At 46.3% G+C, this 14011-nt stretch overlaps 1 protein-coding gene across 1 annotated transcript; it reads right to left on the reverse strand.

The window, feature by feature from the left end:
• Positions 1–3818: 3818 nt before the first annotated feature.
• Positions 3819–12874, reverse strand: LOC134016699 (high affinity cationic amino acid transporter 1-like). The gene is made up of 11 exons (XM_062456031.1): positions 12505–12874; positions 11801–11959; positions 11223–11394; positions 10744–10850; positions 10039–10264; positions 8872–9005; positions 7566–7689; positions 6795–7006; positions 6191–6342; positions 4935–5043; positions 3819–3955 (listed from the first exon to the last, which is right to left on the reverse strand). Exons 1-11 carry the CDS (start codon positions 12872–12874, stop codon positions 3819–3821), a joined length of 1902 nt encoding a protein of 633 aa, XP_062312015.1.
• Positions 12875–14011: the final 1137 nt, after the last annotated feature.

Consider the following 14011-nt stretch of genomic DNA (forward strand, 5'->3'; position numbering starts at 1 on the left):
CGACGTTGCATTAACATTAATTAAATGTAACGTGAAGTTTAGTTTAATTCTCGAAACACTGCTAGAATTCCCGGTTCCAATTGTTTTCGAAACGAACATAATGCGTAATTGTACACGTCCTGACAACAAACAGAACGTGCGGTTTTATTGTCGCCCGTCCAATCCCAGCTCCCTTCGAATCCAGCCATTCGCCAATATGCGTAGCTAATGTATGCGCGCATAATCACGCCAGTAAGATAGGGAATGTTTTTAGCTGGTACCTTCATCCATACACCCGTCTAGCGCCAAAAACACATTTAATTCGCCAATGCAACCGTTATTCCGCATTGTCCAAAGTCAAACGCGTTGCTTACCTTGTTTATGGATTCCGCGTGATGGTGTGGGGTCCGAGGAAAAAATATCTGCACGTCTTATTTCCCACCTTGTACGCTGAAAGGTACCAAACACTCCGCAGCATCATGAGGAAGGGGGAGGGTTGGAGTGGGGGGGGAAACGAACCCTTCGCACGGTATGGAAAGCTCTCGTCGTTCCTTTTTCGTTTGGAGTCTTCGCTTTCTCTCCAGTGAAGGCCATTTTAAAATCAGGACTGCCCCCTATTGGTCGCCCGTTGAACTCTACCTGTGCGTACAGGTAGCACCAGCGCACGTGGCCTTGCAGTAGGAACGTAAACAGCCTCCGCAGAACAATCATTTGACCCAAAAATATTTTGTTTTTTATTTTCTGGTTAGTTTTTCCCCTAAAGCAACATTGCCCAATCTCAGGCTCAAAAACGTAAAGCCGATTGTTTCCAAACTCAAGTTCTCCCGTAGTTTGTAATCACGTAGCACATGCCAACTTACACGAGAAGACCCATCTCAAAATAATGTAAAGGATAAATATTATAATTCATTGGTGTATTAGTGTTCAGGTATTTGTCATCTGTGTAACGGAATGTTATGCAGGCTTTGTCCAGCAGGGTCAGTTGGGATATCTTTTTTTGTTTCAGCAGTTGCAGGTAATTATGTAAACTTGAAACCTTTATTTTAAATCTTTAAAGCATTTATTAACAGCAGCACATTTGTAACAGTACATATCTTGGGTTAAATAAAGAAATAAAATAACTTAAAGGGAAAATGTCCACACAGTCAAACATACATGATACCTTTTGCGTGGTTCAGGGGAAAGAAACATGCACATACAGGGAAGACTATATGTACTGTACATGTGACCCTTCCAATAATGTGTATGTAGACATACACGAACATGCTCGTGTACCCCTATAAGCTTGTGGGCCGAACACACACAGCAGACATTACAGTTGTCCATACACACATTGTGTGAGGAGCTATGAGGTTCTACGAGGAAAGCAGACCCCAAAGGTTGGGGAGCCCCAGTACAATTATTTCAATCTACAATTTCCATCAAACGCAAATGTAATTTACAGTGAATGCAGGACAGACTCTCCTACTGGCACGGTTTTAATGGTCCTGTAAGGTGTTCATACGGATTCAGCTGCAGAAAGTAACATTCATCCCTTGATTATGTACTTGCAATTGCAAGTGTTATGCAAAAGACTTTTTGCAATTCTACCCCAACCCCATTCAAGGACAGAAAGCAGTTGTAGTCGTAAAAAGTTACCAAAAAAGAAAAACACACACACAAATCCCATGGACAAAGACAAGTACCTGTTAACATCCTCCGCCACAAAAAATGTGATTGGTAAATTCAAGGCACAGCTAAAATTATATACAAAAAGATCCTGACAAGCACACTTGTCTAACCTGACCCTGGTGAATGTGGGAATATTGCATATGAGGAACAGACCTCTTTAGAAAAAGCCCAAGCTTAGTCGGCGAAACTAACTTCAATGAGCAAGCCGTTGGGAACCCCAGTGGGAACAGGGAAGACAATTTCTCACACGATTCGTAGCAAGAAATACTTTGCACAGCAGTTAACAGACACCAGCACTCATGAGACAGAGTACTCTAGCTACCCACTGGCCAGTGGTCTGAGATCATAAAGTACACGCACAGACCACCGCTTTTCATAATGCTATCTGCCATTCAAATAATTTATCATAAGAAAATAGATTCATATTTACAAGATGACTGTACAAAGCATTGTACATTTATACAGAGGATAACTCAGTATTTCATGGCACATAAAATGGCATTGAATCCTAGCGCAAGCCTCACAAGCACACAGCCATATAAATTTCAGTAAAACTTCAGCTCATACCATTGTGGATTTTTTTTTAAGATAGCACGGATGGACAAAACATGAATCAACACTTAATTTCTGGATTCAGGAGTACTGTTATTTTACCCTTTTCCCCACAACTCCCAAACTTGTATCTCTTGCCAAAAACTGCTCCTGCCAAGCCTCGCCAATGCGTTACTGGCCATGGCGGGATTGGGACTCGAACGCCCGTATCCTTCACTGGGAGGCTACGGAGAGCAGAGTTTGAAGCCCCTTCACTTCTCCAATACTGCAACACTGGAGGGAGGAAGGGAGGGAGGACACTGATCGGTTTTCTGGGCTGTGGAGGAAAGGAGGATACAAGAACTACAGAGCTTTCCCTGGCCACTGACTAAATGAAAACTAAACTGTGCCACCAGGGGGCCCTGTTTAGACCATAAGGCACACTGGCATCTCAAGCCCTCACCTGGCAGGGAGAGTTGTGTGATGTCACACTCATAGCTCTGGTTTCTGTGTGCGTCTGAACACCAAGGTCCCACACATTTAGAGAAACCTAAAATGTGTCAACACTTTTGGGTCAAAGAACTGATGGAAACTCCTTTTTAAAATGAAAAGACATTATAATGCTTTATAGGGACATGGACTGAAGTTCATGATTCAATTTCATAATGCAGGAAAGGTCTTCTAACCTTATGACCCAGGCAGCTAAAGAAGTCTCTAGTACATTGTGCCTTTCTGTAATGGATGTGTCAAACATCTGAAGCGGACATCGAACTGTCTGACCACTTCATCATCGCTGTATTACATTTAAAAATAATAAAATGAATCAGATGAGGCAGCACAAGTACTTTAGCACTTTCCACTGACTGGATCAGCCATGTTCAGAGGTGGGACCTCCATGGGTCAAAATGCCATCCCTGTCTCACGTTTCTTCCATCTGTGAACTCAGCCAGTTGATTTCACTCAACACTTCTACCTCCTGGCAGAAGAATTGTGCTAATTTGATGAGAACCTGCTTTCTGAACCTAGACTTTCCGCCACTGACCTGACCTGACCTGACCCGATATTGACCTGACGCCCAAGACAGTTTGAACGGTTGTTCCCGGTAAGTGTTTTTGTTCAAATGATGAACGCACAGCTGTGGTACCGTGGTAGCATCGACTACAAAAGCTGAAGGCGATCGGTTTCATGGGTGGAACACCCAAAACCGGAAAAGCAATAACGTTACATACTTTACATAACTCACATAACCTAGTGTTTGGGAAGCACTTCAAAGATATCAACTTGGACGGATACAGTTTACACTGCAGAAGTTTAGCACGGCTAATGCAGAACACTTTTGTTTTTGCAGTTGTATGTGGCCTCCTTCGATAACTTGTTTTTGTCATTCTCTAAAATAGTTGAATTAAGGAAGGCTTTGATGGTGAGAGAGCGTTCAGGCAATGTAGCGGCCACAAGTTCCTGAAAAACCCGCTTTGGCAGGTTGGTTGAAGGGCTATTTGGCCCGTAGTTCAAGTTCACATGGGGGAGGTCCCTGTGGATGTGCACTATATTTTAAACAGTCTTGTCAGCAAAAATTTTGAAAGGCCAGACATCAGGGGTGCAACACCTAAAAATACGAAGGGTCGCGACCCTCCTCTTCAGGCCTCCTGCCCCTCCTCCAGGAAGGGGGCTTTCTCGGGTGTGGGTTCCTCGGGGGGCTTCAGTTCCCCCAGTTCGGAGTCGGAGTCGCACTCCGTGCTGTGCCACATGCCGTAAGCGAAGTAGATGCCGAACCCTGTGGAGGAGGAGGAGGAGGAGGATGAGACGATGACGCATTGCAGACGTAGTTGCGTAATGGCGGTTAAACCACCAGGGCAGACACGTACATACCTGTCTCTGCCCAGACAAAGCCCTTTCCCCCAGGTGTTAACCCGGGAAGCCAACCGCTCTAAAGTGCATTTTAAAGGGTAACTGCACAGTAGATCTATTTTTTTTTTTTTTTTTGCCGTAAACACGTTTGTATGCTTCCTTCTTAACTTTAACATTTTAAGCGCACTTACCCCTGGTTATGGGTATGCACTTTGTTGTACGTCGCTCTGGATAAGAGCGTCTGCCAAATGCCAATAATGTAATGTAATGTAATCCATGCGGGTATTTCCACTGGTAGAAACACGTCTTTAGCTGCCCTCTAATGTTTGAGAGATACTTGCTGCTATCCAGTCTTGCCCTGATGTCAGTGTGCCTCTCTGGAAGTGTCTACATCATAAATGTCAGTGAAGATATAAAGTGGGGAAAACTTATGCCCACACATTTCAGCTTACCTTTTAATGCTTGTTTACAAAAGTTACGGATCAATACTACACCGAACACTACTGGCAGTTGATTCATTAGAATACGCTATTTAAATTAGACACACCCAAACCACAACATGCTCTTCTAAACTGTGTAGTAGATGGTGCTCAGCAGAGACGGTGAGCGTACCCTTTAAACCCAGAGCCGCACTCATGTTAAAAGCAGATGAAACACCATTGACCCTCCACATTTCCAGGGTCCTTGCTTGTTACTCGGGTTTAATTTTAGCTGCACTGGATAAGATCTGCTAAATGTCAACATAAATCACAAAACCGTTTCAGTCAGTCTTTCAGAAGACAAGACTAAATCCAATGAGGTCCGCGATGGCGAACCGTTTCTTGTGATTGCTGGGCTTGGGCCGGGCAGTTGGAAACTCGGGGCTAATGGTGAATGTTTGCCAGGCTGTGAAACGCACAGCTTACCTATAGCCATCCAGATGGCGAAGCGGATCCAGGTTCCTCGGCCCAGCTGCATCATCAGGTACACGTTAATGAACATGCTGAGCACCGGCAGCAAGGGCACCAAGGGGACCTGCAAGAGAAATCAACATTATTATTATTAATAATAATAATAATAATAATAATTGTAATAACACCAATGGAACTTGTGGTGGACAGAGATCATCAACACTGCTGTGTGTCTGTCTTTGTGTTTGTCTCTGTGTACGCTTTAGGCTGAGGTAAATCGATTGATATGGGAGGGGAAGGATTCCACAAGGCAGTGTGTTTAAATAATATAATAAAAATGTAATTGAAGGGATGTTCCGTCTTAATAATGGCCTAATGATTTTCATATTTTATTCAGAATTATATTTTCTCATTTCTTCAGCTGCGGAAATATGCCCGTGAAGGCACAACGAGTCTCTCTCCCACAATGATAACAGCCACAGGACATTGTGCTTAATATCTACTCAACGGCCCTGAGACCAACACAAGAGCTTTTAAGCCAAGGTTCAGCTGAACCTTGGGCAGTTCATTCTTGTAATTCTAGTGCTGGTGAGATTAGATATATGAAGCAGTAGAGGGGACTTGAGCCTTGGCCGGGTTTGTGTATGTAAACCTACAGAGAAATAAGGCTGACAGTGTTCGGCACCTGACTAAACATTCAAAGCAAATTAAATGCTTCAACCTCTTAAAACATGTTAAACATTGACCATAAAATAACCTTTATTCACCAATTTGTAACATCGGACAAACCAACTGGAAAAACCCATTGTTTTAATCTTTGAAGCCCTTTGAGTGATGCCTTGATACTGGGATTTATAAATAAACTTTACAAGTTTAGTTCAATTCACAGGGATGCACAGGGCTTGTGCTGTTTGGGGAAACATCCTTATTTATATAGCAATTTTTCAGCATAAAATATAGCCATGTATTGCAGCATGTGTACTGCATTTTAGATGAGTAATACCATAACTGCAATGAACTGCATTAAATGTTTTACGAGATCTTGCGTCATCATGTACCAGTGTCACTCAGATGTCTGTCAATTTTCCATTCCCTTCCAATCAATATCCTTTTCACACAGCGGTGCATCCTCATTTGACATTCCCCTCACTTGATATCGGTCAAACTCCCCGCCCTTCAAGAATTCCCCGGAAAGATCCGTTTCACTCATGAGTGTCACCCCTTCTGTTTCAGCTTGTCTTTAAAATGAGAATGTAGGAGGAGCCACAGACCTTGAATGACAGCTTGGCTTGGCTCTGAGGCTGCCTCCAGATCACCACGGTGATGAGCAGACAGAGCACCGCCAGGAGCCCGAGCACGACCAGCGACCCACGCGCCGTGCCCCCCTGGACCGCCACCACGCAGAACACGAAGATCAGGAACCCTGCGGAGGGGACAGGGAGAGGGAGAGTTGGTTGAGGGTAACAACAAAATGCTCCACGCTGGAATGGGAATTGGCAACACGGCACATTGTGCTTGGTTTCTTTTTATTTTTTTATTTTTTTTACCAGAAATTTCCGCAAACGACAAACTGTACACATATTCATAGGGGGGAATGGATACAAATTAAATTAAACCAGAATTTAAAAAATAATTCTCAGAATAAAGAGAAAAGGAAAGGATGGGGCTTAACACCCTTAACACCCCAAGCCAGATATGAAGTGGCTCCACACAAATCCCCAGGGGGTTTGCTTTGGTTGAGAAAAGTGAGAAAATGTAGTATTTTAATAGTGGCTCAGAGCAATTGTACAGCAGTGATTCTGACTGGTAGAAAAGGCCTCTTGGGACGGAAGGGGTAAAACGGCGCTGTGATGCAGCAGGAATGGCGGGTCTTACCCAGCACGCTGGTGCAGCCGTTGGCGATGGAGCCGGACTGGGGAGAAGGGGAGTGGGTGAGGGGGCAGAACAGGGTTCTCGGGGTGACCCTGGCCTCCACTTCGGGCAGGATGCGCATGTTGTTGTCACTCGCAGAGCTGTTCATCTCCCCCTCGTCCTGCGTGCTGGCCCTCAGGTACGCTGTTGGGACGTTGGACTGTTCCGGCTGGTACCTGGAAGAGACGGGGGTCAGAAAATGTTCCGTTAGCTAATGTTCGGCAACATAGTCAAACTTTTTTTTTTTTTTTTTTTTTTGGACCTTCATTTAGGACCGTTCTAAATTTTCTTGTATGAGGCCCAATGCTTGGAAAAACAACTGTGAAAGAACTTATACATTTATTTACAATTAGCAGATGCTCTTTTGCAGTGTCTAGTGTGAATTGGTTAATTATTATTCTTTTTTTTGAGCTGTATATGTACTTAAGAAACCCCAGAAGGGAATCGAACCCACCAATTGTATTTGGATTCAAATACATTTCTGTGCTCGGCTGATCTTGCCTGGTGCGATTAAGCCAACCAAGAGGACTAGAAGGCCGGGCTTACACTTTCTGACAGCATATCACAGATTCCCAATACACCAGATAAGCTCAGTAAAGCATAGAACAATTATGTAATTGACTCAAGTCCAGTTCCTTGAGCAGTATCCAACCGACTTTCATTCAAGATGGATTTACATGAACGCCACATTTCCCTAAATGAAAATTCAGGTACGGTGGCATTACAGATGCTCACCTGAGGACCAGGACACAGGCCGCAACCAGAGTGTAGGCCAGCAGAGTGCCGAGGGACATCAGGTCCACCAGATCCTTCAGGTCAAACAGGAAGGCCATGATCGCTGTGGAGAGCAAGGGAAGGACTCCAGTTACAGAAGCATTAAAAAGCCATACAGCCATGATGAAATTAAAGGCTCTGGGCAGCCTGTAGCCTAGTGGCTAAGGTACATGACTAGGACCCGGAAGGTCAGTCCCCGGTGTAGCTGCGTTAAATGTATTAATGCAATTTATGCAATTTAAGTTAATTTGATTCATTTGAACTCATGGTGGTCTGGTGCTAATGGGCACTGCTCATTATGCATTGACTACCCATCAGTCGACAATCTGTGGTTATCCCTCTGGCCAGGGTGATCATTTTCACTAGGAGCACGTTCAGTCTTCACTTGTTTACAGGATAAACTGCCAATGAAATTTGAACAGTTACTTGCAAAACAAAGTAAAATCACGAACTGTGCTCACCTCCCAATAATTTCCACTGAAATATTAATAATCTGCACTGGAGACTTTCTATGTGAAACAACACCTTCCAGGAGAGCTCATTTGGAACTGGATTGTTTGATCATCAATTTGCATGTCATGATGAAATCATAGTGGGTTTTCATTGGTCGGTGTAAAGTGGATGAAAAACAGAACAGTTGTATGGATGACACTCTGGCCCCCTGGTGGTCATGGGTGTTATGACAGTGGCCCAAGTGGAGCAGCAGCTCGACTCCGAACTCAGTGAACAGGACACCCGCCAGTGTGGAGACTACAGAGACCCATTAGGACCGGATTACCTCCAAAGAAGGCCTATTGCTTCCCAAACGGTATGGTTGTGTAAATGGGATTAAGCTGGGCGGCACGGATGGTGCAGTGGGTAGCACTGCCGCCACACAGCAAGGAGGTCCTGGGTTCGAATCCCCGTCGGCCGGGGCCTCTCTGTGCGGAGTTTGCATGTTCTCCCGTGTCTGCGTGGGTTTCCTCCGGGTACTCCGGTTTCCTCCCACAGTCCAAAGACATGCACGTTAGGCTGATTGGAGAGTCTAAATTGCCCGTAGGTATGAGTGTGTGAGTGAATGGTGTGTGTGCCCTGTGATAGACTGGCGACCTGTCCAGGGTGTATTCCTGCCTTTCGCCCAATGTATGCTGGGATAGGCTCCAGCCCCCCTGCGACCCTGTTCAGGATAAGCGGGTTCAGATAATGGATGGATGGATGGATTAAGCTGTGTGCGTGTGTGTGTGTATCCAGCTTGTCGGTGATATCGAGTCCCAGTCTCACCTGCCACAATGCCCTGCGGTTACAGTGGCGATTATGGGGGTTTTGGTTTTGTCGTTGACGCTGGCCAAAAACCTGAAGAGCAGCCCATCCTCAGCCATGGCCCAGATCACCCGGGGCATGGGGAACATGGATCCCAGCAGACTGCGGGGAGAGAGGGAACACGCACATTCACGCAGGGCAGTACACAGTTACGTTTAAAACATAGCAGGTACAGCATAAAAGGGCTCAGCAGTCAGTTCTATCACAGCACAACTTCACACTCTTTGCCCTCTTTCGGATGAAGCTTCAAACCGAGGTCCTGACTCGCTGTGGCCATTAAAGATTCCATCACAATCTTCTCAAGAGAAGGGGGTTCCCCCTGTGTCCGGGCTAAATTCCCCAACTGACTCTTTCAACCTGTCACCTAATCATCCTCTGATTTAATTGGCAAAAACATTCTCTCCACCTCAACTCGTGTGTGATGAGCGCTCTGGTGCAAAATGGCTGCCGTTGCATCACCCAGGTAGGTGCTACACATTGGTAGTAGTCGCCAATGAGGAAATAAACACTCAAAACACACACGACCGAATGCAGAACTAGCTCCTGACATGTTACACAACAGCAAGAGGAAGCAGCAGTTAACACAAACAAGATGTTTAGGGGGAGTGGCCCTCCTTTTAGTCACATTGAATACTAGATCATGGATGGACAACTCCAGCCCTGGAGGGGCCAGTGTGTATGCTGAATTTTTCTGCCACCAGTTTCTCTGGCTCAATCAGCTAAGTAGCCATATGCACCGAGACCAATTCACTCCTCAATTACAGCACAATAAAATGCTATAAGACAATTCATCAGCTGCTGTTTATACCTTGGAACATGGCTATAAATGACAGATCATGTAAATGATTGGGCTAATTAAATTAAGAGCATCCAGAAACGGATACGATCCACCCAGGCCATCTCTGCCCTAGACGGTATTTCGCTTTCAGGCAAAAGCGAGCATTGCTGGGCTGAATGGCCTGTCATTGTTATGTAATCGCTGTACTAATGTAACTGGATTTTCATTCAATTCTGCGAACAGACACCCCCCTCAGCATGTGCAGCCCTATCTGATCATGATGTTAGGTCATGAGGATGTGTCAGCTAGACAGTAAGTGAATTGGGATACGTTTGGTGAACTGCCGGACGGTCGTACCTGGTGGACAGGGCGCAGAGTGACCCCACGGCCACCGCGTAGGTAGCCCCCTCCCAGCCCACATACTTGAAGGCCACGGGCAGGGGGCTGTTCTTATCCAGCAGGTAGTACGGCATCATAAAGGTGAGCGCCGCAGACACCGCGAAATACGCCACGAAGCAGATGAGCAGGGAGGCCACGATGCCCACGGGAATGGCCCTCTGGGGGTTACGCACCTCCTCTCCTGGGGGAGAGAGAGAGGAGAGAGAGAGGGCCATGGTGAGTGCAGTCCAGCTTCACTTAAACGCTCATCTCCAATGTGGATTTCTGTACAAACTGTGCGGCGATTACAGACCGGGGACAAATATGTTCATTTTGGATTCAGATATTTGAGCCTAACTAGAGCTGGAGGCAGGGGAAAGTGCAGAAAACCATTACGTATCTGATGCAGGTCTGGGCGATTTATGCCAAAACCCACAAACCAAAGAACAAAAAAAAACTCTTTTACAAGTCAACAGTTGATCACCAGTACAGCCTTTGGACATGTGAAGTGTGAGACCAGCACATGGAAGTCTGCGTTGGTGTGTGTGATGTGTGTGAATATGTGAATGAGAGGCATGAATTGTAAAGTGCTTTGTGTGGTCCTAGTTGCTGAAAAAAACAGCATTTTCCTCCTGTCTGACCAGGCCAGGGAAGGGGAACGTGGCGGGCTGTGGTCTAACCTGTTGGTGGCGATGCAGTCGAACCCGATGAAAGCGTAGAAACAGGTGGCAGCGCCAGACAGGACCCCACTGAATCCAAACGGGATGAACCCCCCCTCGCCCAGGCTCTCCCTCGACGGGAGGGCAGCGAAAAGCTGGGTCGCAAAAGAACCCCCGTTATCAAAAGGCATCTTACTGTACATTATCAATACACACACACACACACACACACACACACACACACACACACACACACACACACACACACACACACAGAACGCATCTAGTGTACATCAACACACACACACACACACACACACACAAAGAACCCCCGTTATCAAAGCCATCTTACTGTACATTATCAATACACACACACACACACACACACACACACACACACACACACACAAAAGGCGGCCTTCAAGAAACTTCCTTATCAAACTGTTAGCTAACGTTCGCCATCTTGCATGCACGTGTGTTCAGATTGGCCTGTTTCTCACTCACTTGGAGAGGGAGGCGTTGGTGACGTTGAGCACCTCCTCAGGTACGATGTTCCAGTTCTTCAGAGAGCCCTTGACCAGGCCAGAGATGACCACGAACAGCAGCACCAGCACGTTGATGCAGGTGAAGATCTTGTTGATCATGGCGGACTCTTTCACTCCGAACGCCAGCACACCTGAGACCAGTGAACCAGACACAGCCAGGTCAGGAAGCGCTGCACTTCCTCCACACTCAGACAGCCCAAGGCTATGTCTTAACATTTATTTATAAACGCAAAGATAGAGTGGCTCAACTGAAATCACAGAATGTTCCTGAACGTTCTATTGTCACCCGTCAGACTGTGGTTGTCCAAAAGAAAGTGTATTGAGTATTAGCCAAATGTCACACACATCCCAAAAAAGGGGCTGCTGGCACTCTCCATAAGACAATCTTCTTGCGTCCTCTTCAAGATATTTGCAAACAGTAGTTGAAGGAAACTCACACCAATTTGCAATTCACATTTTGTATATTCGCTTGGTGGTTGAAGAACTTTTTTGGTTGGAAACTTAACGACAGAGAGGGAGAGATGAGGATGTTTTTACCAGTGAGGATGAGGATGATGACCACAGCGAACATGTCTGGATATTCCGCCAGGATTCCGGGAGCGTTCATGGGCATGTGGAGCTGGCAGAACTCCCCCATTTGCCGGCCAATCAGCTCGTCAAACGTGGCGCTCCAGGCGCGAGCAACACTCGCCGTTCCTGAGGGAGAGATGGAAAACCCCAAAAACTCAATATTCCTGAGGGAAAGATGGAAAACTATTCAAATGCTCAACATTCCAGAGAAACGTGAACTACTCAAAAACACAATGTTCCTGTAGAAACAATGTGGAGAAACAACATTTCTGAGAGGAAAGGTGTAAAACTATCCAAAACGTTCAATGTTCATGAGGAATACAAGGAATACAATAAAAAATACACTTATTTGTTTCTCAGGCAAATTTCCTTGATTCCACACGTCATGTTCAAATATCTCTGATCTGCCTCCCCATCTGATTTGGTTCAGATCTGAGTTAAAAATGTGTTATTTAGCTGATGCTTTTATCCAAAGTGACTTACAGTTGAGAAGACTAAGCATGGGGACAATCTCCCCTAGAGCAATGTGAGGTTAAGGGACTTTCTCAAGAGCCCAACAGCTGTGCAGATCTTATCGTGGCTACACCGGGGTTTTGAACCACCGACCTCCTGGGTCTGAGTCATTAGCCACTAAACTACCCCCACACAGCAGCTCCCAGACGCTCCCTCACCGATGATGTAGGCGAGGATGAGGTTCCAGCCGGTGATGAAGGCCCAGAGCTCTCCCACGGTGACGTAGCTGTACAGGTAGGCGGAGCCGGTCTTGGGCACGCGGGCCCCGAACTCGGCGTAGCAGAGGCCGGCCAGGACGGAGGCCAGGGCGGCGATGAGGAAGGAGAGCACGATGGCCGGGCCCGAGTTCTCACGTGCCACTGCTCCTGCCAGAACGTACACGCCGGCGCCCAGCGTGCTGCCCACGCCCAGCGCGATGAGGTCGAAGGTCCCGAGGCAGCGGGACAGCCGCGAGTCCTCCGTGTTACAGTCCACCACCTTCACCCGCAGCAGCTGCCTGCCCACGCCCTTCAGCTTCTCCAAGGCCATGGCGGGAAGGTCAGAGGTCAGGGGTCACGGCGAGAGTGAGCAATCAAACCTGCTGATGAAAAAGAGTAGTACAGTTTTAGGTCTATTTCACTGAGGTGGAGAGGGACTCTGATTTTATTGATGCTGTCTGATCGTAATCCCTCGCCCGTAATTTGTAAAGAACTCCACCCCAAATTACCTACCACACTTCCCAAAACACAGAGGTCATTTGATAATATTGGTCCTGAGTGAGCCGGCATTTAGACGGTAAAAAGCTCTGCTCCTTAGACCCCTATAAACAACAAAACCAATTGTGTGCACTGTGAATTGTAGATGACCAAGAAGAATGTACTATTAAATGTTTAAAATCTACAAGCTAAAACCATTTAATCATCCCACAAACCAAAAAATTGGGCTGGCAGCAGGGGCTCCATTGAGGTAAAACGCAGACTCGTACTCTCTAAGAACACAAAAAAAGGCAGTCTTAACAAGCATTTTTAGTCATGTAATAAGACTTATTACATTACAGACTTATTTTTTATTCTCAAGTAGAAAATATTCAACTGTTCCCTGACAAGGGAAATTCTCACCCCATTGGCAAATCTTGAAATGAGACACTTCATTGGCAGTTTTGTCTCATTTAACAAAAAAGTAATAAAAATAAGATGAATTCTAATTGAAGACGAAGACACTTGTTAAGACTGACTTATTTTTTTTGTAGCGCAGCCGCGTGGTTTCTCACTCAGAACGGAGGGAGGAAAGCAGCGGCGTGGGGAGGGAACTCTGGCGTCACCAAACCCCAAATGCTTCACATGTCTCGGTCAGCGCGACCCACTTAGAACCCCGGCCCACAAATAGAACACCCACGTGCGTCACATGACCTGACTATTCCAAGCTGCCGTGAGCGCCCGTGCTCTGCCGGACCGCGGCGACCTCCAGGTGAGCCCTGCTGGGGTGTCTGAAACCTACCGCTGCCCCTCCATCGGCCACACTGAACCTCATAGCCCTCCCATAGCCGCCCTTCCCTTTAAGGAGAATTTCTCGGAAACACACCTTCCGTAGTAAAATATGGAAATGCAACGTGCCAATGTTCCAGATCATTATTCGTCAACATCACTTGGAAAGAGGACACCTTGGCCAGAGGACACCACACCCACT

This window comes from Osmerus eperlanus, unplaced genomic scaffold (assembly GCF_963692335.1).
Source record: "Osmerus eperlanus unplaced genomic scaffold, fOsmEpe2.1 SCAFFOLD_161, whole genome shotgun sequence".
NCBI classification, from domain to species: Eukaryota; Metazoa; Chordata; class Actinopteri; order Osmeriformes; family Osmeridae; genus Osmerus; species Osmerus eperlanus.